Consider the following 24,516-nt stretch of genomic DNA (forward strand, 5'->3'; position numbering starts at 1 on the left):
TTTGTCATAACTTTTCCGTTTTGTGGTAAGCTTTTCTTTGGCTGTCACTTCTTCACCCTGACCTGTCTTATTTGGCTGAGCAGAACTAAAATATATATCCTGCTGCTTTTACACACGCACTCACATAACGCTCAGCGATTCTCTGCGCGATCAACCTCTCACATGTTTAAGCTTGCTGCGGGAGATTTCACTTGTCATGTTTGCATAGTAAGCTAACGATTGATAAGACGACGTCAGAGGAATTGGTGGGCAAATTATCGTCACTCACCAATCAGTACTGTCGCTCTCTATACACAGTTCCAGCGATTGCAAAGTGAAAGCAAAAAACAAGCGCAAATTCAAACGCGATTTCAATATGTCACATATTGACAGTGGCTCACCGATGCCAATGACATAATTATCCAGCTACATTTCCGAAAGAATGCAAAAGCACTGACATATATTTTTCCTTCCTATGATAGCCCGACGGGCAGGGCAGAGATAGAGTTTGGTAGCCCGACTGGCAAAATCGCTAGCCCCGGGACGTGATCAGGTTCGGGCCTGCGTTTTGATTCGGCCATTGCAGCACATTTATTTTCTTTTTCAACCAATCTGTTGTAGAGTTACTGCTATGCTTGGATTCGTCCTCTTATTGCATGACCCCAGCTTTAGCTGTTGGACAGGTGGCCCCACAAGCCTTCATCCAGAGTCGTCAGGTAAAAACCAACCAGGTCACCTACTGTAACTGATGCTCACCAATCAGTGTGTTAGACTATTTAACAATTATCAGTAGTAAACACTGTTATAAATACCATCCCTCCTGTTGAGGCAATATTGGAGTGTTGTATCTATATAAAATGTTAGCTAGAATTGTTTTCTATTTGGTTGTTTTAGAATTCCCTCTGCATTTTCTATTGCTCTGTTTTTAGTCTTTCTTGGGTTTAGGTGCACTGTTTTCTTATAAGACATCCTGATCTAATGTTTCAAAATAATCACGTAACATAGTGAAGGTCAAAGGTATGCCTTCCTGTGCTGCTGTTTTTGCAGCTATATCAACTTTGTGGTTTTCTTGTGAAACTGTATCAATTCCTGTAGTGTGCACACATACTCAAATTCCTAATTTAGCTAGCATATTAAGCTTAAATATGCCATCCTCCTATTTTCCCATTATTGTGCAAACACATGTACTGCTGAAAAGGCATATTGACTATAAGTTTATGTTTTTATTACTTTACCTTTTTCCCATTTACAGGCTTCAGTTAACACCACTAATTCTGCAGCTTGGGCAGAATAATGGTTTGGGAATGTGTGGGCTATTGCGAGATCGGTTAGAGTTACTACTGCAAAGTCATAAACGCAGTGTGGTTTTAAGTATAATTATAGCAGAAGTGCTGCCACGTGTCTGTCCAGAAAGAGAGGACCAATTTGTTTATTTGGTAGTTCAGTCAGTTAAGAGTGAGGAAAAAACATGTATTCATGTTTGCAGTTTTATGGTGTCATACAATATTTGAATTTTTTTTTTTTTTTTTTTTAATGTCAAAACAAAACATTTTTGGAAATATTTATGTGTGTTTTCTTGTTTGTTTGTTTTTTGTGCTCAAGTGGCCTTCACATCAGATGACAGTGCCAGCAGTGGCCCACAGCTCATTTAAGTTTGAGACCCTGCTCTAAAGAGATTAAAGTTCAGTTTTTCTGGTAAGTACATTTTAAACGTGATGTCATCTAAATAAACATCACAGTGAATAACAGAAGCACCTTCACAGCAGGCTAGGTACTTAGCCAGAAATGATCACAGTCAGCCTTGTTTCGTTCCTTTAAGACCACACAGTGTGGTGTTATCTGAAAAGCTCACATCACTAGTATCATTGTCACTCACTGTCATTGAGATCAGAAATACTTAGACAAAAATTTCATAGAAATATATACAATACAATGTTTCAGCTTGAGTCCAAAGTTCTGAACTGTCCAGAATTCCCATTCCATACAGAGCCAATATGGCTAATAGCAACCAAAAAGAATCCTGATGTAATTTGAAATTAGCTGCAGCTCTTTTATCACATTATGGGCATCAGGCTCAGAAGTCCAGCATTTAGATAAAACAGAATTCTCAGGTGTCTCCAGATCAGAAAAGCAGATCGGCAATACTTAGCACAAATAAACCTTTGAATCCACCCAGCCAAGGTGAAACCCGGGGTAAACAGGCTCATCAAAGGTAGTGTGGAAGGTGTGGAGGAGTTTAAGGGAACCACAGGAGAGCATGTAAAAGGAGAGCGTCCCTGCTGACCAGTCCAGGAATACTCCTACTTTGTTGGAGTTGGGTTTGGTGGTTATAGTAATGCCTGTGCCTTTGTGCAAGGCTTTGTATCCATCTTTGTTGCAGTTCAAGCCCCAGGAGGAGTTATTTCGACCTAACCAGCAGTCATCAGTCTCTCCCTTCCTGGATATTCGTCTGTAGGCTACTCCTATGAAGACTCTACCAGTCCACTCCATCTCCCAGTAGCAGCGTCCTGTGAGCCCTTCTCTACACAACACTTGAGGCCAGAAATCAAACCTTTCTGGATGGTCTGGATATGGCTGCTTGGTCCAGCGTGTTGCTTTCCTGTTTTCCTCGGATAGAGCAAGATCTTTATGTGCTGTGTTTGGGTCCAGGGTGAGTTTGATGGTATCTGATGAATCAGATTTAAAATTTCAGTTCATATTTTACATCACACAGTTTTCTGAGTATAGGAGAAAGGGGGGAGTTTGTGGTTACTCACATTTCTTTGGACTTGGCTGAATCCGGAACTCACCACACTGGTCCATGCTAAAATCATAACAGAGGGACAAATACGTTCAGACACTTGCATCACAATTAATGTTAGTTGTGTACCCTGGTGATACTGACATTATCTGGTGGAGAAACTATCTAATGGTTGATGGTTACCTCACTCAGTTCTTCACCATTTCTGCACTAAAGTAACCTGTTACTTTTCAGATGTTGTGGATACCATCACTACCTGAGTTTCACCAGGCTGCATTGTGGGTCCTCTTTCAGAGCTGTTAGAAGATTCAACCCTGAGTTTCCTGGGTGGTTGTAGCTCATGTCCAGCTCTCTCAGGTGGCATGAGTTTAAAGCAGATGCCAAGAAAATGCAGCCCTCTTCTCCCACACTGCACAGGGACAAACTTCAAGAAATACAGAAAGTTATTTCATCCAGCTGTCTCCATAACAGTGACAAGAACAACTTCAGTTTGAATCTGTCTTTGTACCAGTACATAGCCTCACACTCAGGACACTCACTTGAGGGTTTCCAGTTTACAGTCAGAGCTCCTCAGTCCATCAGAAAACCTTTTAACTCCTAAATCATGAAACTCATTGTCACTCAGGTCCAGTAGTTTTAGCAGGCAAGAGGCAGAGCTGACAAATGATGCCAGGTCATTGGAGCTGCGCTCTGTTAGGTTACAGCTCTTCAGTCTGCACAAAGGAAAATTCTGTAATCATGTGCTTACATTTTGGCTGAGAAATAAAAATATAAGAAACATGTTGAATATTAACCTGAGCGTCTCCACTTTGCTGTTCCTCAACCCATTGGAGAGCTTCATTAGTCCTACATCTGTCAGATTGTTGTTACTCAAGTCCAGTTCTCTAAGTTGGGATGAACTGATGGCATTCGCCAGGTTCTCACAGCAGGTCAACGTAAGGTTGCATGCATTCAGACTGCAACAGGGAAAACAGCAAGAAAATGGTAAGTAATCCCAGGAAGCAAAATCCCCTTATATATGCAGATTAGAAATACGTCCGTTATCCAGCACTGTTTGAAATTTTGTGCAAAAACATCTGTCAAAATGTTAGCTAATTGCCTAACATCATGTATATTTAATATATACTCACTAACTCTTTGTTAGGTACTTTTGTCATCTGATCAAGTGTTCATTAATACAAAGATCCAATCAGCAATCAATGCATTTGGGCATGGTCGGGACATTCTGCTGAATTTGAAACCGAGCATCAGAACAGGGAAGAAAAATGTTTTAAGTGACTCTGAAAGTGAAATGGTTGTTGTGCCAGACGGGTCTAAGTATTTCAGAGACTGCTGATCTAGTTGGGATTTTCCCTCTCGAGCTTTACAGAGAAAACATTGTGGTGTTTTCACACCAAACACGGCCAAAGCTTTAAATAATGTGTTGGGCATATGTAACAGAGATTCAAGCTAATAGGTCAGGCTGCAGCTTCCTCTAAAAGCTCGACTTTAAATGTGCTTTTTTTTATGCTTGTGACAGGCTGATATTAGCTATGCACAGATGCCCATATTTGGTCATTCCAGGTAGGAAGAGATTAGGAGATGTTACTTAAAAGCACTGGGTTCCAATATCAATTGAGGAGTTACTCTTCTCAGTCTTTTGGAGTTTTGTTTTTTCTCCTGTAGAAATTAATAACTGTAAACTACTTACTTTGCTACTTGGGCTGTTTTCACGACAGGTAGCAGCCTGAGAAGACCCTCCTCTGACCTGGTGTAGTTGCCCAGTTCAAACATACTGTGCTCTTCTTCTGATGTCAGTAATACAAAAACTAGTGTGGCCCACTGCGCAGGTGAAAGATTGGCTCTGTTAAGGCTACCTGAGCTGAGGTAGCTCTGAATTTCCTCCACGAGGGAGTGGTCATTCAGCTCGTTCAGACAGTGGAAGAGATTGAGGCACCTGTCTGGTGATGGACTGGACCTGATCTTCTCCTTTATGTGTTTAACGATTTCAGTTCTTGTCTTTTGTTCTGTTAGGTTGTTGATCATTAGATGTTTCAGCAGCGTCTGATTGGACTCCAGGGACAGCCCCAAAAGGAAGCGTAGAAACATGTCAAAATCTCCTTTCTCACTCCGCAAAGCCTTTTCCACTGCTTTTTTGTAGAGGATGAGCTCAGATGGTCTGGATAGAAAGCGTCGTGACGCGGACAACTTCACCAGGACGTTAACATTGTCGTTGTGGAACGTGAGGAAGACGTACAACGCTGCAAAGAATTCCTGAACACTCAGATGCACGAAGCAAAACATCTTCTCCTTGCACACTGTCATCTCCTCATGGAAGATCTGTGTGTAGACTCCTGAGAACATGGATGCCTGCTCAGTATCAATACCATTCAGCTTGAGGTCGCTTTCATTGAAGATCAGGTGGCCTTTCTCGAGTTCTTGGAAAGCCAGCTTTCCTAAAGCGAGGAGATTAGCTCTCACACAGTCAGCATTTGACTCTCTTCTTCCTGTCAGCCTTTTCTTCATTGCCTCCTCACACGAGGACAAGAAGTGTATGTACATTTGAGTGAGAGTCTTTGGTGTGTCTTTGCTCTCTTTTGTAGCCATATTTTTCTCAAAAACAGTCGCTGCCATCCAGCAGAAAATTGGTATGTGGCACATGATGTGAAGGCTCCTGCAGGTTTTCACATGTGCTATCACCCGGTTTGCTAAGTTCACATCACTAATTTTCCTCCTGAAGTATTCATCTTTTTGCAGGTTGTTGAAACCTCGAACTTCAGTCACTAGATCAATGCAGTTCGCTGGGATCTGACTGGAAGCTACGGGGCGTGATGTGATCCACACGAGAGCCATAGGGAGCAATCTGCCCCTAATGAGGTTGGTCATTAATACGGCAATTGTGGTAGTTTGAGTCACATCTGACAGTATTTCACATCTGTTGAAGTCCAGAGAGAGGCGACTCTCATCCAGGCCATCGAGGATGAAGAGCATGTTTTTTTTCACATTAGTGAAAATTTCTATGTCTTTAATTTCAGGGAAAAGCACAACAAGAAGCTCCACTAGACTGAAGTTTTTCTTCTTCATCAAGTTCAGCTCTCGGAACGAAAGTGGAAATACAAATTCTAGGTTTTCATTTGCTCTCTCCTCCGCCCAGTCCAGAGTGAATTTATTGGTCAAAACAGTTTTTCCAATGCCAGCAACTCCCCGTGTGACGACAGTCCTTATGTCACAGCCACGTTCAGGCAGAGGAGCGAACAGGTGATTGCAGTGGATTGATTTTTCCTGGCCCACATGGATCCTGGGTGTCGTCTCAATTTGTCTCACCTCATGCTCCTTGTTGACTTCGCCGCTTCCTCCCTCGGTGACGTAGAGCTCTGTGTAGATGTTATTGAGAGAGATTTTGTTTGTTTCTGTCGCCTGCCCCTCGAGAATGTGGCTGAACTTCCTCCTCAGAGTGGCTTTCAGGTTTTGTTGACTTTCTGCAACCTTGTCAACTGAAAGAGAAAACATTTATTTAAATGGTTTACTTTTTTAATGTAACATTTTTGTGCTTAAGCACTCACTTTCAGGCGGCAGAGCACCACAGCTGTCTGTATGGTCAATGTTGAGGTCCTCTTTACACTCTGCAAAACAACACAAAGATCAGAAGAGACCAAACGCTGCATTCACTTAACTGCGTGTATCTACATGTATCTACCTTGCGTTGCTGAGAAGATATTGATGTTTATGTTGCCAACATTTGAACCAATTATGGAAGGAGCGACCACGTTGCCACCACTCTGTGCAGTGTAGTTTGGCTGGAAGTGATGAACCGCAGCCTGAATAAAGGGAACTGACTCGGAGAGAAAGCAAGAATAAGAGATCACTGAAGAAAAATGGTTGCTGGTACTTTTCAGATTATCTTTTTGTTGCCTTACATTCAAAAAAAATTACACTTACCTTCAGAGAAATCATCTGTTTTATCACTAACGATTGATTGGTCCATTTTCTTTTTACAGTACTATAATCCTCATGTAGTTTCTGTCAGGGAATACTCCTTGTCCTCAGTCTTTATCATCTCTGACTGTTCACTGAAGATATTTGCTTCCAAACAGTCAACTAGATGGTCAATAAATACATTAAACAAACCCTATTTTTTACTGTTACAAATCTGCTAAGACACCATTAAATCTAACAGACCAGAAGACGAATGCATGGCTGCTTACTAAAGTGAAACTGCCACTTAAATAACACACTGGCAGATGGTATTAACGGTGAAGGTTACTTCCTGAGAAAAACAGGAAGTATGATTTCTTGCATGCACAGACAGTCTGCCTTCTTAAACAAACCACAAAAGTTTCGTTTACTAAAAAATGTAAATGTCAAACAGCTGCAAGATATTTTGCTTTGTTTTATTGATTGATTGATTGATTTTGGACAAACTGACTCGGTATCCAACAACAACAAAAAAAAAACAGCAGTTTTTTAGGGTAAATGTAACAACCAATACATCAGACACAGATTCACACACAGGCAGCATAAATACAGTGACAGAAGACATGTAAATTATGCAAAATCAGTATACCCAAACACAATTTTCACAAACGGCCTGGAAGCACGGTGGCACGGTGGTTAGCACTGTTGCCGCACAGCAAGAAGGTCCTGAGTTCAATTCTACCATCAGGCCGGGGTCTTTCTGTGTGGAGTTTGCATGTTCTCCCCGTGTTTGTGTGGGTTCCCTCCGGGTACTCCGGCTTCCTCCCACCGTCCAAAGACATGCAGCTTGTGGGGATAGGTTAATTGGATAATCCAAATTGCCACTAGGTGTGAATGTGTGAGTGCGAATGGTTGTCTGTCCCTGTGTGTTGGCCCTGCGACAGACTGGCAACCTGTCCAGGGTGTACCCAGCCTCTCACCCTATGACAGCTGGGATAGGCTCCAGCAACCCCCGCGACCCTGAAAAGGATAAGCGGAAGCGAATGGATGGATGGATGGCCCAGAAAGTCCCAAATCAGAGAGAAAATAAATCAGATGAATATGACAGAATATTTCAACAACACAATGGAACTTTTTGAGCTGTTAAACAAAAAAGTGTAGGGTAGGGTATTCATTCTGAAACTAAACAAATAAAAAACGTACTTTATAAATACAACGAAGTCAAACAAAATCATCTTCTATATCCTAATATATTGGAAAGGTTTTACTTATATTTTTTTGTCAGTTTGACCAAATTCTTAACACGACCAGGATGGAGGAGCCTTTGGTTTATCTTTATTGAAACTGGGAATGCTATGAGTCAAGCTTGTTTTATTCTACAAATACAGGCCGTTTATTGTTTTATAATTGTCTTATAATTGATAAAAAAAAATCACTAGCCAGTAATAAAAATTAACCTCCTAAGACCCGAACGCTTTCATGGCATGCATTTTTTATTTCTCTTTGATATTTGGGCTGATTGGGACCCAATGAATGTAAAAACAAAAAATTACCTGATTTTGTTTTTTTATACCTGATTTTTGTTTCTGAGAAAAATTAGATCCACATATGATGACATTCGTTTTCAATTTTGATAGAAGAGTGGCAGTTTAATGTCCTCGTAAGTGGAAATCAGGCCCTTGTAGCGAATTTGGTATTTTGGTCTAGACAACCCAAAATGTGATGTCCGCATATGTGGATGCCAGGTCCTAGGAGATTAAAGTGAAACCAACTATTTCTAAGCACTAAAATGGTGAAGACAGCAAACCCACTCTGGAAACTAAGAAACCAAAGTTGACTAAAAACAGAAATATAAAAACAAAACACCAAAATGTAACACCTCAGCCATAAACAGGGATAGTCTCTTTATTTGCCCTCAAATTCCTCATACACGTCACATTTTACTCCACTGGAGGTTCTTATCTAGAGTAGATATGATGTCATCACGTTGTCTAGCAACCACCTACAAACCCATTACCCATTTGTGGGGTTTGTACGCCTACAGTACCTTATAAAAGTATTGCATTGCTTTCATTTTGCAATAACAACACCTCATTTAGAGAATAGAATTACCCCAGCCTACAAAATCATCATAATGCATATAAATATGCAACCATAATGAAACTTATACACTTTATGCAGGTGGATATTGTCTGGAAGATGTGTGTAGTAGTAGCCTCATTTCTTAGACATGAGATAGCTGACATTGTTTTTTAACACATTTTTTTAATACATTGATGTAAATACTTTTTTCTGTATACAAACACACTTTGTCCTCAATATTTATCTTTATTTAGATTAGAAAACATTTTCTAGTGTGATTATGTATATCAGTTTACCAACAGCATGAACAGTTAGTGTGATATTCTGTTATCACACTAGCATCAAATTTTACTGAAACCTGTAATTCATGGATTTGTATTAGACCTGACTAACATCATTTTCCTAGTCTACAGGATTGCCATAATATTATTAGTCATCATCAGCATCATTTATCTCAAAAAAGTGAAATAAGAGTAAAGCTTCTGAGTGAACGTCTGGGTTTAGATCAGAATGGTTCTGCTTTCTTAAAAAATATCCAGTCCTAATTTTTGCTTTTACATTTTATTTAATGCAACTTCAGACAAAAAACATAAAAGATAATCAAATCATTCTTCCCAATAAAAAGAAACAAATTGATTCTACCAAAATAGAATATTGCATATAAAAGCATTAGCGTGGGATCAGTCACTGAAAAGAAGTTAAAAACATATTTGTTCACAGTTTGGTTTCACACTCTCAGACCTACACACTGTAGCTGTGCTTGTTGAACACAAGATGGAAGCAAAGTCCAAGTTGTGCTTTGTCTTCAATCTTAATGACCTTATAGTACAACATCACCCCATTAGAGCTCTTCACTGTTAGGCTTTGGCCTTACTTGTGGTTCCTAGAGAACTGAAAAGTAAATTGGGATACAGAATCAATATAAAGTGCCTTGAGGCAACTGTTGTTGTGATTTGGCGCTGTATAAATACAATTGAATTGAATTGACAGGCACCAAACACCATCTAGCTACAGCTAGGGCAGTAGGTTCAACAATGGAGGTGCTGAATGTGGTCCATTCATACTCAATGTCCCCAGTCTACCTTGGAATGATGTTGTAGTTCTGCCAAAGGTGAGAGTTGAAGATTTCAGGGAAGGGGGCCTGTGTTATGTGTTCCCAACACACCCTCTCTATACGTTTGGGTGCAGCACCAGGCCTGTCAAGTGTCCTGCCCCCAACACCTGATCCAGCTCACCATTATTAGTTGACAGCTCATTTGTTCAGTTTCCATACAATTTAGGCAACAGCCTATATTGTTAATGATCTGGTTACCTTAAAAAAAAACATAACTGGTAAAAAAAAAATCCTCCAAAAAGTTTTTTTTTAATTATTTGAACTTTAAAGTAGATGCTTCTTTATTGTAGTTGTAATTAAGTATTGCTTTCATTTTCTCTTTATCTTGACAAAGGCACATTTTACTTAATATTTTATAAAGAAAGGAAAATATTTTTTTCTGTTGTGTCATATGTTTCAGAACTTTACTTTTTTGAATTTAAAGTAAACAATTTTTGATTAAAAATGCTTTATATGCTATATTTATGAATATAGCATATAACTCACTCTACCATTTATCATTTTTAAAATAATAACTATTATTAGTCGTAGTAGTAGTATTCATTTTCTATGGGTTTAATTTGCTTTTATCAACAAGATCATTAACTTGAATTTTAGATTGAATCTGACTGTAACAGACTCATCATCAGCATGGATCATCTTAAAGGGTTTGAGTTGTACCCCAAAAAGTTGATTCTGTTCATCTGGACGTAGCGTTTTCAGTGGGAGAAACATTTTGTCACTCAGCCAACTGACTTCAGTCTCACCCGAATGCAGGTTTCCCCAACCTTTTAAACAGTATATTGGCATAAAAATGGAAACTAGCACCACTGATGAACAATGGACTGTGAGGTCGCATTATGATCATTAATATGCAAATTGTCATTAATCTTGCACTTCCTTGCAGGGATATTTAATCAAACACAACAGTACAGGAACTTTACTGGTTTGAAACATTTCACTTTCTCAAGAATATATTTGATAATAACAATGTCTTGTGAATCAGATTTTCAACTTAGAAAGCAGGGCCTGTGGAACACAAAACAAATAAATAAATACAAATTTTTAAAAAACAAAAATTGTGTTGTTCAGTCTCCTCACACGTGAAATAAATAATAGAAAGTCTTCTTTGGATTTAAACTTACTTAATATTATGTCGATCATCATCTTCTCCAAGACTCTTCTCTGAAGGTTTTCCACGTGTTCTGAAACATTTATCTGTGCTTGTGGAAGTTGCTGGGGGTCTGGCAGTGCATTCTGAGCTCTAGAGCAAAGTCACAATTTTTACTCACAATATACTACTCTTGTGCAATTGGTGCACTGAAGATATTACTGTAACTATATTCAACTCTCATGTCCCTAACAACTGATGATGTATTTTTAAACAAATAGAAGCACAAGAAATTTTAATTAAACATACTAACCTTTCCAATGCAGTTTTAAAGTTCTGCAAATAAAAAAGAAAAGTATTAGACATTATTTGGTCTGCATTTAATCTTTGTTATACTTTGAATAATTACCTGCACGAATGAGCTATTAGGTCCTAAAAGCTTTTCTATGTCTTTCACAGTGTCAGAGAGTGAAAGGGTGTCTCTGTGGAGATCTGTCAACCTCTGTATCGTATTAATCTTTTGAGTCTCTTCTTCTTTTAATGCTGCTATTCTGGCTTCTTCCTCTCTCCCCAGGAAGAGTCTAAACTTCTCAAAATCCTCCCGAATCTTCTTCTCTGTGTCATTCCTCTGAGTCTGTTTGTTACAGAAAAAAACAACCTGTCATCTTCTTCAGCTCTTAACATGTTTAAGATTTAACAAGCCAAAATTCAACAGGTACCTTAATATGTTCAGTTGATAAGTTGCACACTTGCTTGACTCTTTCAAAAGCTTCCTGCTTTCCTATGACATTCTTGGAAAAAGTCTGAAATAAAAGTACTCCTTCATTTAAAAGAACAAGAAAGAACAGAAGAAAAAGATCTGTGGGTGTGTGTCAATCAGAAATGCAAGTTTAAGTACAAATTACACACACCCTTCTATCATAGTTTTAGGCGCAACAAAGAATTTAATCCAATTTAGCTAAGTCAATAGTTAAAAGTGTCTTCACCTGGTGTGGCTCTGATGGGACATTTCTGTGTCCTTCTAATGTATCAGTGAGTCTTCCTTGTTTGTATCTTTCACTCAAACTCTTCAGAACAAAATTAGGCAGAGGTTCAGGATTGTAGATGACTTGACGACAGATTGAGCATTTTTTATCTTTTTTCACTCTCCAGTGGTCTTGCACACAGTCCTTACAGAAGCTGTGGCCACACTGCAGCGTCACAGGTTCAGTGAAAATACATAAGCAAATTGGACAAGATATATAATCAGTGACAGATGATTCTTGTTCACTGTTTGTGATGATTTCCATTCCAAATTCTTCATCAAGTATTATTGGGCCGAATAATGCCGGTTTTTTTATATATATATCGCATACTATTTTAGGTATGACCATTTCGGGCATATGGAGTGTAGGATTAGAAGGTGTCTGCACTTTCACAGTCCGGCGTGATTTTTCTGCAAATGGAAAAATTGTTAACAATCTTAATATGACACTTCTTAGTTACAGCTCGTTAAAACAAAACATTACAAATGAATTAAGATTTATATTTTTTGCATGATGTGGAAAGATATATAGCAGTTAAACTGCAATATCATGACATTTTACCTTCGGTTAACTTTATTGCGAGGTCATTGAACTTCATCCTAAAGAAAATGTCGATTGTAACCTCTACAGCACCGTCTTTGCTGTAAACTTGCACCAGCTTGTCAACAGTGTCTTCTCTGGTAGCATTCTCCAGCTGGGACCTTGAGATAGGTCGGGATCCTTCTCTCATATTCAGAGCCAAGTACCACTGAAAGCTCTTTAGCTCAGAGTCACTTAGCATATCCAGGTAATCCCTAAGCCATTTTTCATTTTGCACCAGAGTACACATCTTTAGCTGTCAAAAAGTCAGGTTGAAGAGGCAAAGTCTGTTGTTGAATGTCGTCTTCAGATGTGTGGGCTGATGGTCATAGACAAGAAACGAGATGTTAGGATTCATTTATGAAAGAACACAAAAAATATCCTCAAGAGCCTTATTTAATAGATGAAAGCTGAGCTGATGGCTGTGTTCAAAGGCAATTATTTGTGTGAAAAACCAATCTGAAGATAACTTTTAATTATCCAACTGGATGAGGTGATGTGCAGGCTCAAAAATTTTAATTTTTTTTTTATTTTATAATAAATTAAATTAAATATATTTAAGTGATTGTATGGGATATGCTTAAATTAAATTGTTTCAATTCTGTATCGTTTATAAATGTCATCATAAAATGAGGTGAAGGTCTTGCAGTATCTCAAAGGCAAACCAAATAACTCTCTATTGACTCCTTCAATTTAATTTTCTTCTATTTAAACAAGAATAAAAAATATTGGTGAATTGTCAACAATCATCACTCCATTATGTGTAATGTATATGTATTGTGTTTAGAAAATAATCAATTAAAAAACACTTTTTATATTTTGGGATAGCTGTGTCTTGTTCTGATTGTTATGCAGCACTTAAAAAAAAAAAAAACTTTGACAAACTTTGTTTGTCAAAGCCGCTGAATTTATGCACCCTGTGCGTTACAGAGCAGTTTATAATGGTGACACGGATCTGTCTCTTGTAACTCGTTATTTTTCAGTGTGTGTGTTTAAAGTTGTAAAGGGAGCATAATTTACCCCTACCACATTTGTTTTCTAAAATAAGAGAATAGTTTTCAGTGTCTAAACCGAAACGACTAAAGTTGAAAGAAAACACAGATTTACAAATTTGCAGAAAAAAAGTGCAACACACAAATATCCCAGGCGAATACGATCTAGTGTCTCACAAACTTGTGACTAATGTCGCTGCCATCTCTCTAGCTACTTAACGGGACATTGCAGCTTTCTAAATCGCGACCGTCTTCTCTACCTGCCCAATAATACCGAGATCCACACCAAAGGACACTTAGTATGTAACATACATGTAAGCCTTTGGACGAGGCTCACCCCAGCCAGCATTGCAATTCCTTAATAACATTGTTTGCTGCTCACCTCTGCTCCTTGGGCCAGCTCCAGTTTATTCACACGAATGAGGTCTAGAACTGTTCTTCCTTCCTCATTTCCTTTTATACAGTCATTGGGTAGACCTGATTTGTACGGTCCGATTTTGCACATGCGCAGTAAGGATCGGGGAGTCCTGATCCGTAGCTATCTTTTTATTTTTCGTTTTTGTCTACATTATATTGCAGTGTTTCATTACTGCAAACATTTTAACATATACTTATTATTGTTAACATCTAAACAGATACTCTGACCCGTAACTATCGCAAAATGCTTTGAGCGGAAGTACCGATCAGGGTTTCCGGTACGGATCGGGTAGCAAAAAGCAAAAAACAAAAACAGTTGGTATATTTCAGTTGCACTGTCTCCTCGTGGGGTGTCGTAACTATTTACCCCGTACATATGGGATTTGTACGGGGTTTTGTACGCTTGCTGCAGTCTCACACTGACAGGAAAACCACAGCAGCTATACATCACTTCAGCATAGTGCATCACAGCAAACTTTACTACAATACTGCAGAATAACTAGCACAGCCGACACCTCACTGCTTAGTACCCACAACTTGATTTCCTCCTTCTTTCTTTGTTTCTCTCTCTTTTTTTTTTTTACATTTTAAAAATCCTGTCCCATCTACTTTAATTATGATATGAATGCACTGTGTGCATGCGCAAATTCTACGTCACTTCCTCTCTTTGCCAACATTGTGACAGTTTATGGCCCTTTCTCAATTCTCAAGTACGCGAGTACGTACTCGCGTTCTCGGCGGGTACGTACTCGCCGAGAACGCACGGGAGTACGGACTCTCCGAGAACACGAGCACGGACTCGCGATTTGTACAATTGGAACACCAGCGTACTTGATGATGTCACAGGTCCGGAGTTTTTACTGCCGTCCTTAATTTAACTGTGAGTAATATGTTATGAAGCTTAACTTTAATCACAGCCAAACCGGTTTACTCAGGAACAAATAAAAAGCCGAAATAAGCCAAACATTAACATTTAGAAGTGATCTAAGTGACTTATATATCATGTTTAACCTCAGTAGTGAAATCTCTATTAATAAAAATAGTGTACATGTACATACGTGTACATACCTTAATAAAAACAAGCAGGTGAGATGTTAGAACGCTTTTATTTTTATTTTAGTGGACACTCAATACAATAGACAGCTACTGGGGTTTGGGGTTTGTTTAACCTGAGTAGCGAAAAGACCGCGGGGGGGATTGAAAACGATCTGCCGGGAGTCCGCTGTTCTCGCTGTCTGCTATAATCCTCGACCTCGCTGTCTGCTATGGAGCTGGCGGGTCACAGACATCTCCGAAAACGTCGGACCTCTTTTGGAAATATATGATATCTTGATAAACTGAGCAGATATTCGAAGTTTAAACAGCTACATTCTCGCTTGAAAAGAACTTAAAAGTTTATTTTGTGACACAGAAAGAGTAATATTTAAAAGTTTTTAGCCCCGCTCGTCCGCCATTGCCGCGTTTGAGTTTTGGACGAAATGCATTCTGGGATATTTAGCTGTACCAAGTCCACACAAGTCACCACCGATGCATGCTTGATAAAACGGGCGGAGCGAGAACACATCCGGGACTTTTTCGCGTTCTCGGCTTGATGCGTACTTCGAATTGGAACAGTACTTGGTCTCCGACTGATGACGTATCACGAGTACACGAGAACGCAAGTACGCACAAGTATGCATATTGAGAAAGGCCCAATGTATTTGAATGACACCGTTAGCGCCCAGCTAGCATTTTTCAACAGCTCTGCCTCCTTTTCAACTGCCCGGGACATTTAAACAAGAGATAATCCGTATACAAACAAATTCATGCTTTTCTCCTCAACACAGAGTGTCCCCAGATTGAACAACAGCGCTGTAAAATAACAAGAATGGCACCTAATTACAGACTTAATAATACAGACTTAGTAGAAGAAAACATCTGCACATGCGCGGTACGAATAGGGTAGACCCACTGACTGTAAAAGTAGCTTTGTAAATTTCAAATATCTGCTTGGTTTATCAAGACATCGCATATTTGCAAAAGTGTGCCGACGTTTTCGGAGACGTCTGTTACCCACCCACTCGATAGCAAGCCGGGGGGTTCAATGGTCACTCGAGCCGGTGAGAGCAGCGGACTCCTGGCTTCATCGTTTTCAGACCCCTGCTCTTTCGCTACTCAGGTTAAACATGATAAGTCACTCAGATAACTTAAAAATGTAATTGTTTGCCTTTTTTCGGTGTTTTATTTGTTCCGGAGTAAATCAGTTTGGCTGAGATCAAAGTTATTAGATTAAATAAAACTTTATTAATCCATCAGGTGGGTTCCTCTGGGATTTTCACAGCTGAATAAACGTCAAATAGAAAACTGATTAAACAGAAGTGTGAGACAATCGAGAATTTACGGCAGTGCCCTGTTATATTTTAGATAACAAGGAGCAGACGGCCGAGTTTATTAAACTCCACCGACACAGCGGTGACGCAAATCTGAAGGCTAGACCGTCCCATTTCACAGCCTCGCACTTCTGGCCTTCTCGGTCTACGTGGGCCGGATCCTCCGAAGGATGCAGCCGACGTCCAGCGACAGCACGCTTCTTTTTCTTTTTTTAATTAAATATCAAACTTTATTAAGAAACAGTATACAGAACATGTATACAACCAGAACAAAATTAACATATGCCAGGGGGTGTAATACAAAGAATTACAAATAAATAAATAAAATAAATAATTTGTAATCACTACAAATAGTAATAGTTTTCATAGCCTTTTTGTTAAGTGATCCACTAATCAATTTTATGTAACATAAAACATCATTATAGTAATGTTTAAAATTAGGCTTTTTGTTACTGTATTTGCATTTGTGAAAATAAAATTTAGCTAAGATAACTAACAAGTTTATTATAAAGTAGCACCAGTTTCTAGTGCAGGGTTTAGGCCCTTTGGTATGATCCCTATGTTTAATATGGTCACAACTAAATTTTGAGGGAAGGATTCAGATATTAGTCTAGGTCAGGGGTCTGCAACCTTTTACACCCAAAGAGCCATTTGGACTCGGTTTCCACACAAAAGAAAACACTGGGAGCCGCAAATACTTTTTGACATCTAAAATGAAGATAACACTGTATATATTGTTTTTTACCTTTATGCTTTGTGTGAACAACTAAGGTGTGTTGCTTATGAAATCCATGAAGTGCTACAGAGAAAATTACATTTTATTTATGTAATCAACACATTTTGAACTCTTAAAGAAATATAACAAAAGGAAAGACACCAACCTGAACTAAAATGATCCATGTAGCAAACAAAAACTGTTCTCAGCCACCACCCTTATATCGCCTTTGGGCAGTTGGAGCCTTGACCTGACTTTTAAAAAATAATTGGTAAAAAAGCACTATGCTGCTGAAAAATTAAAAATAGATATTTGCAAAATTCTGCCTAAATATGTATTTTACCAGGTTAATGCGTGCGGTGGGGCGTGGTCTGCAGCGCTGCTGCAGGGGAGGCGGACGCACCTGAGCCACACCCGCAATCATGCCTCGCTGCCTTTACGTCTGCGCTATCTGTGCTGTTGTGTTGTTGGTGGTGTATGTCGGGCTGTGAGGTGAAAAGCTATAGCCGGCTGTATGCGTACAGCAACCGTGTGTGAAAAGTGGTCAATAAAGAGATGCTGAAAAGCGTGTTCATGCAAACATCGTCGGTCTGCCGTGATATGTTTACAATAAGACTTATGGTCCCGAACCTCTGCGCACAGCGTCTGCTAATCGGGGCTGTACGAAGTCAGTTTACGCAGGACTGTAAGCTGTCATCTGTCAGGCGTGAGCGGTGTTTGTCTTTAACATAGTTCATGGTGGAGAATAGCTGCTGACATAATGTGGATCCGAAGATCCATAATTGGCCTACCTGGGGTTGAAAGTCTCGATAAATGCACGGCGTTTCGGCGGGTACACCGGCTTCCGCGAGTGTGACTCTTATTTTGAGCGATGAAAAAATAATAGAATATAATTTTATTTTTATATTTCAATATCACAATAATCTTCCAATTTAGAACTACAAGTTAAAAAAAAGAACTAAACACAAATAAAATACACTTCAGCTAAATACTAATTTATTTCCCCAAACCACGCGGAGCCGCAGTATGAGGACTAAAGAGCCGCATGCGGCTCTGGAGCCGCAGGTTGCCGACCCCTGGTCTAGGTGAATGGAAAAGTAATTTGCAGACAACATTTGCTTTGCAAGGAGCTCCTGTAGATTTTAGAGCAGAATTAACACTCTGTTGCTTAGAAGGCAAGGCTAAAAGAGAGATTTTAATTCTACCACCAGAGAAGCGTAATTCACCTGAGCTAATTTTTAGTGAGTTAGATAAGTTGTATGGGGATAAAACAACTGCTTCGGTCCTGCGCTCTCAGTTCTTCAATGCTCGTCAAGAAACACATGAAGACATCAGTTCATTTGCACTGAGATTTCAAGAACATTTTCTCAGGTTAAAGAGGAAGGACCCTAGAGGTATGAATGACGAAGATATTCTTCTCAGAGATCATCTGGTTGAAGGCTTGAGAGACACTGTCCTTAGAGGTGAATTCAGAACAAAAATTCTAATGAATGATCAGTTGACATTTGCAGAAATTAAAGCATAACTAATCCTGAGGGAACATGTTTATGGTGAAATGGTTGATCCAGTCCAGTGTTTTGCTGCCAAAGGGGAAAGATACAAGACCTGTAATGCTAAGGATATGGAACAGATTAAATCAGAGTTGTGGGAAGACATGAACAAGCAAATGACCACACAATTCAATGATTTATCACAGACTTTGATCAAAGAAAAAACAATATCCCTGATTAAAAGAAGATATTTCTGGCCCAAATTAAATGCTGATGTTATAAATTGGTGTTCCCAATGTCAGGCCTGTGTCCTGCGTAAAGCGGCTGCTGCGAAACATGCTCCTTTGATTCCCATTAAGACATCTGCACCCATGGAACTGTTGTCTGTAGACTTTTTGTCTATAAGTGGTCCAGAAGATCTGTATCATATTGTTTTGGTCATGGTGGATCATTTCAGTAAATTTGCTTGGGCTGCAGTTACAAAAGACCAGACTGCAGTGACAACAGCTAAAGCACTTTGGAGCAAGGTAATTCAGCCCTTCGGTGCACCGAGACGACTGCTGTCAGATCAAGGTCCTAACTTTGAATCGCAACTAGTGCAGGAGCTGTGTGAATTGTATGGCATAAAGAAGGATCATACAAAACCCTATCACCCAGCTGGAAATGGGGCCTGTGAATGGCTTAATTGGACTCTTCTGGGGTTGCTGGGCACATTAGGTGAAGAGAGGAGAAACTGGCGAGATCACCTGCCTGAGATGATCCAGGTATATAACCATACAGTGCACAGTTCTACAGGATATTCACCACATTATTTGATGTTTGGAAGGCATGGATTTCTTCCCCAGGATCGGCTGATGGGCCTTACTGAAAATGTGGGCTGCTCTTCTGTAAGCAACTGGGTGCAATGCCATCAGAGACAGCTGCAGTATGCCTTCCGAAAAGCTCAAGACCATAGAGACTCTGAATTGTCCCAGCAAAAGAAATATCATGACCTGAAAGCAGATGCTCTTCCATTGCTGCAGGACTTGAGAGCAAGGGTCCGAGGTAAGTTGGCAGATAGGTGGGAGCAGCGACCTTATGTCGTCATAAAGCAAGCAGATCCTGACTTGCCGGTGTATGTGATTAGACAAGAAGGGGGAAATGTTGAGAAAGTGATGCATCGTAACTTAATGAGACCTTGTTTGTTACCTATGCAACAAGATATGCAGAACTCTAGGAGTGAGGTGGAGACAGCCAGGCAGGAAGGCAGGAAGATTTAAAAACTGGAAATGCATTGCCACACACTGGTAGATCTAAATGGGTCAAACTGGGCAGAATGTATACAAACACATAACATCCTTACAGAATATGATGTAACACTATAGATCAACTTACCTCAGAATATATAAAGCATATAAACAATTACAGCAATATGATGCAACAAACACAGCAGTACTACTAATCCAAAATACTCAAAGCTTCATAGAACTGAAACAAACATGTACATTTATTTTTAGGTTCATTCTGCTGCTGATACATACTTTAGGTTTCTGAATGTTAAACTTGTTTCTGCCGTTCATAGCCACATAGTCATCCTTAAAATTCAGGGAAATGAAGGACACATTTGAGGGCCGCATTTCGAGCAGCCTTTGTAGCATCGCTGTGACGTAATCGGCCTTAAAATGTGGCCTTTAAGGCTGCTGACCCTGAATTGGGATACAGCCATTGTTGCATCGCTCACGTCGGTTCACCCTCATGCTGTGTGTTTTCCTGTGCATTTTGAGCCTTAGTTTACTCCAGTTTAGTTTTGTTCTGTTTATGGATCACATCCAAGCCTGCAATAAAGCAGTGTTTTTGAATTTACATTTTGCCTCTGAGTCCTGCATTTGGGTTCTCTTCTCCTGCCTGCACACTGCAATCCATGACAGCTATAGTTCTTAGAGGTGTGACTAATGAACATGTGTTCAATGGGTTCAAATTCATCCTGTTGGATAATCCTCGTTGGACATTGGACCCCTAATAAAAGTGTTTATTGCCTGGGCGCGGCACAGTTTGTCTCTGAGCCAGAGAGACGAAGGTTCATGGCGCCATGTAAAACTAATCTGAAATTCTAACCAGTTGCTAATAAATTGTAAAAATGTATCATTTGAGTATATTTGTCTTCTCTCGTGAAAAAACCCAACAGTACTGTGATTGATGACATTCTTTCCCTAAGCCACATAGACCATCTAAAAAAAAATTAAAGAAACTGATGCTGAAGGGGTTCTTTTTCAGAAACTCTTTCACTACAAGGAAAAGTCTTGTTGTTAAAAATCTCTTGTCCAATTGTTTTGGCACAGCTGAACCAGGTTATGGTAGTAGTGAGATAGATCATAGTTGTGTTACAGCTGTGATCTGGCTTTTTTAAACCCTATTACCACTATCTTTTCTTTTAAATAACCAAGTACTTTATAGTGACAAAACTTAACAATGGCAAAAACAGTAGTAAAGAGAGTGGAAAGAAGGCAGAAAAAAGAGCAAAATGCAAGCAATTTGTCACCAGAAGAACCTGATCTAATGGCTTCAGACTAATGACTTCTGCTAAAAATGTAAATAACCAGAATAACCAAAAAACAAAACATCTCAGAAGAAAGAGTTAGGCATAGATACTATTGTAGCTATACCCACTGTAGTAGCTACACCGTTTCCACGATGGCATAAAGGATAAGGAAAGTAAGCTACACTAGATTCTATCTAAAATAAATTCAAATTAGTATAATTTGCTAATAACATTATTTTGCTGCTCACCTTGTGTCAGGATCTGCGTGCACAGATAATGTGAAGTGAGGATGACCCAAATGCCAGGGAACAGATGAGGGAACAAGACAGACTGAAGAGATTAAGGAATTAAAAACACGAAGAGAAAGTAACATCGGAACAGGCGAGGGAGTGGCACACTGTGGTTTCTGGAAAGCTTCACTTACATATAAGTACATCTATGTTCTTACCGGGAACTCTACTTCCTTGACAACTAATTTCTTTGTGCAGTTGTCATGCACAATGATTGTAAATCCTTACTGACAGCAATGATTATCTTGGTAATAATTAACAAACATTACTTTACTTTACAGCTGCTTTTCAGCACTGCATTCAACTGATCACTACTGGAGACAAACATGTTCTGCAATGTGTTATAAGCTTTCAGTTATACATGGGGTAATAGTCATAATCCAGATCAACTGTATTCATATAGCACAGGAATTTCATTTTCAAGTTGTTGTTGCATTATTTTTTTCTCCTTCACCTTTGACTTTTACTGGAAGCATACTGTGCTTCCAGTAAAAGTCAAAGGGACCTCTGGCTAATATGTCGGGTTCCATGTCGGGCTTGTAGCCGAAAACTAGCTTTACTTTGTTGTCTGGGTCAACTTTGCTAGCGAGAGACAGAAAGAGGCGCTGAAAGGCTGCTCCAATGGAACTTATTGTTTTGGAGGAAAACACGAACACAGTGTACAGTCGAGTCTTAATTATTTACTGACAACTGGGCTACACTGCCCATAAGGCTACATTCTTTACATCTATGCCTGTAACACTCTACCTATTGCTTTCATATTAAATAATTTTTTGAATAATAATTAAAGAAAAATATTTCTTCACCTCGTTATGCGGGCCGAAAGTAGAGGTGACATGGGCAGCGAGATCGAGACACCGACATTTGAGCCTCTTAATGCCTGTTTTGTTTAGGTTTCCTCCAGCGTGGAATTACCAAAAATAGAGAAGGCATAGCCGAACATATGAAACAGGAAAAGACCGCCGTGTAATCCATTCATTTCAACAAAGTAACTGTATTCTGAATACCACTTTTTTAAATGGTAACTGTAACCGAATACAGTTACTCATATTTTGTATTTTAAATACATAACATGTGTTCCGTTACTCCCCAACACTGAATAATTTACAAAACTACATAACCAAATAACATATTAGTTAATACATGATAGCCAGACATGGGAAGTAAAGTCTTTATGAAGAAATTTCAGGTATCCATACTTTCAGTGTTGTGCCAAAAAGTGTTGAACTGTGAAATGTAATATTTCTATCAGCTCAACAAACATCAGCAAACACACAACCTATTTGAGTGCCATTTGTCACAGCGTGGGTTAGTAGCTAAAGGTCATCAGGGGAGGTATTTCATGGCTGATGATGCTTAACTGAATTATGAAGACTATCTATTGATATGTTTGTGTTTGTAGTACAACTTATCCTATTTGATCAAACTACTATGAAAGTTTTATGAAAGGGTTTTTTGTTGTTGTTGTTGTTGTTGTTGTTGTTGTTGTTGTTGTTGTTTTGCTATGTGAGGTTCAGAAATTCTCACTAGTCTAATCCAATGTCAAGATTTCTGTCAGTGTATGCTCAAATATGGGACTTTATAGTACTGCCTGAATTTCTTTTCATACTTTTAAATAGCCAAGTCGTGGAGATTTTTTTTCTTGTGTCCTAAATTACAGATTCAAATTCAATTTTTATCGTAAGAAAGGAACATGAATGTTTCATCTTTAATAGTTGCTGAGATATTCATGTTCAGACATGGCCTAAGATTTCAAAGTGGGAAAATCATATTGGCAGCGCCTCCGACTGCCCAAATAACTCTAAAATGTTGTGTGTTTCATTCGTGTGGTATAATCACTGATGCTGTGAAGTAACTAGCTGCATTTAGTCACAGTAGTTTTTACACTCCTCCTTCACACTGCAGCTTTCTCTGTAGAGCACAAGATGGAAGCAAAGTCCAAGTTGTGTACTATTGGTCTTAAAACGTGTACAAGATCATATTTGATCAAACTGATTCAGTTCTGTACTATTTATATATGAAAAATAAACACTTTTTTTTTTATCTTAGATCATTTTATATACAGTGAGATGGAGACTTAATACCATCTGTTTTTTAGACCTTTCTGTTCATTTAGAAAATTTCCAGGTTGCCGCTGAGTTGTCCAAAAAGTTACCTCCTGTCTTCTTTTTGCAACCACATTTCCTTGATGGAAATGTCATATGGTCAAGGAAAGGAAGGAAGAAAAATGAATAAGGAAGTCCGAAAAGAGATGCACAATGCAGAGTGTAAAAATGCAATTAAATTAGACTCTTTAACAGTGTGACAATGTCCAGAAGATAGACTGTAGACGTGTTCTTATCATGGTGTTTCATACAGGCCACATACTAGAACCCTGAAAGAAAAAGTATGATTTCATGTTTGGATTTTTCAATTGTTCAAGGAAATGGAATATATATAATATATAGTAGATAATGGAAACTGAGCTATTGTGATCTCAAATGCACTTTGATAAATTAATATCATGATGTCATGTAGAGAGCCTGTATAAATCTGTTCTTGAAACTGTGATAAGAAACAGATTCTGTTACAGCTGTGGGTTTACCAGCATTTCTATATCTATCTATTTATTTAGATTAGAAAACATTTTTTAGTGTGATTACGTACATCAGTTTACCAACAGCATGAACAGTTAGTGTGATATTCTGTTATCACACTAGCATCAAATTATATAACTTTTACTGAAACCTGTGATTCATGGATTTGTATTAGACCTGACTAACATCCTTTTCCTAGTCTACAGGATCACCATAATATTATTAGTCATCATCAGCATCATTTATCTCGAAAAAGTGAGATAAGAGTAAAGCTTCTGAGTGAACGTCTGGGTTTAGATCAGAATGGTTCTGCTTTCTTAAAAATATCCAGTCTTAATTTTTGCTTTTACATTTTATTTAATGCAACTTCAGACAAAAACATAAAAGATAATCAAATCATCCTTCCCGATAGAAGACAGAAATTGTTTCTACCAAAATAGAATATTACATATAAAAGCATTAGCGTGGGATCAGTCACTGAAAAGACGTTAAAAACATATTTGTTCACAGTTTGGTTTCACACTCTCAAACTTGCACACTGTAGCTGTGCTTGTTGAACACAAGATGGAAGCAAAGTCCAAGTTGTGCTTTGTCACTTTTACAGCATACAAAACACACGACACTGCCAAAAGAACTTTAAATGATG

At 38.9% G+C, this 24,516-nt stretch overlaps 2 protein-coding genes across 2 annotated transcripts; both read right to left on the bottom strand.

The window, feature by feature from the left end:
• Positions 1-1,237: 1,237 nt before the first annotated feature.
• LOC102776193 (NACHT, LRR and PYD domains-containing protein 3-like) lies at positions 1,238-6,783 on the bottom strand. Its single transcript, XM_087844753.1, has 9 exons — positions 6,638-6,783; positions 6,396-6,530; positions 6,262-6,321; positions 4,410-6,192; positions 3,514-3,675; positions 3,259-3,432; positions 2,976-3,143; positions 2,736-2,782; positions 1,238-2,645 (listed from the first exon to the last, which is right to left on the bottom strand). Exons 1-9 carry the CDS (start codon positions 6,681-6,683, stop codon positions 2,125-2,127), a joined length of 3,096 nt encoding a protein of 1,031 aa, XP_087700879.1. The 5' UTR covers positions 6,684-6,783; the 3' UTR covers positions 1,238-2,124.
• A 3,942-nt stretch (positions 6,784-10,725) lies between these two features.
• LOC102775901 (E3 ubiquitin-protein ligase TRIM35-like) lies at positions 10,726-13,948 on the bottom strand. Its single transcript, XM_087844754.1, has 8 exons — positions 13,878-13,948; positions 12,486-12,822; positions 11,886-12,334; positions 11,619-11,702; positions 11,309-11,533; positions 11,213-11,235; positions 10,934-11,052; positions 10,726-10,817 (listed from the first exon to the last, which is right to left on the bottom strand). The coding sequence occupies exons 2-8, from the start codon at positions 12,751-12,753 to the stop codon at positions 10,804-10,806; spliced, it is 1,182 nt and encodes a 393-aa protein (XP_087700880.1). The 5' UTR covers positions 12,754-12,822; positions 13,878-13,948; the 3' UTR covers positions 10,726-10,803.
• Between the last annotated feature and the right edge of the window lie 10,568 nt (positions 13,949-24,516).

Source organism: Neolamprologus brichardi, chromosome 8 (genome assembly GCF_056152115.1).
Source record: "Neolamprologus brichardi isolate AB-2024 chromosome 8, ASM5615211v1, whole genome shotgun sequence".
Lineage (NCBI taxonomy): Eukaryota > Metazoa > Chordata > Actinopteri > Cichliformes > Cichlidae > Neolamprologus > Neolamprologus brichardi.

Bases quoted from the DNA above. Each gene is read 5' to 3' on its own strand.
- LOC102776193 (XM_087844753.1), bottom strand. From the start codon at position 6,683: ATGGACCAATCAATCGTTAGTGATAAAACAGATGATTTCTCTGAAG. The intron at 3,676-4,409 runs GTAAGTAGTTTA...TCCCTGTTGCAG, and splicing joins AAAACAGCCCAAGTAGCAAA to TCTGAATGCATGCAACCTTA. The intron at 2,783-2,975 runs GTAGTGATGGTA...TTATGATTTTAG, and splicing joins TGCAGCCTGGTGAAACTCAG to CATGGACCAGTGTGGTGAGT.
- LOC102775901 (XM_087844754.1), bottom strand. From the start codon at position 12,753: ATGTGTACTCTGGTGCAAAATGAAAAATGGCTTAGGGATTACCTGGAT. The intron at 11,534-11,618 runs GTACCTGTTGAA...TGTAACAAACAG, and splicing joins TATCAACTGAACATATTAAG to ACTCAGAGGAATGACACAGA. The intron at 11,053-11,212 runs GTTAGTATGTTT...ACTTTGCTCTAG, and splicing joins TTTAAAACTGCATTGGAAAG to AGCTCAGAATGCACTGCCAG.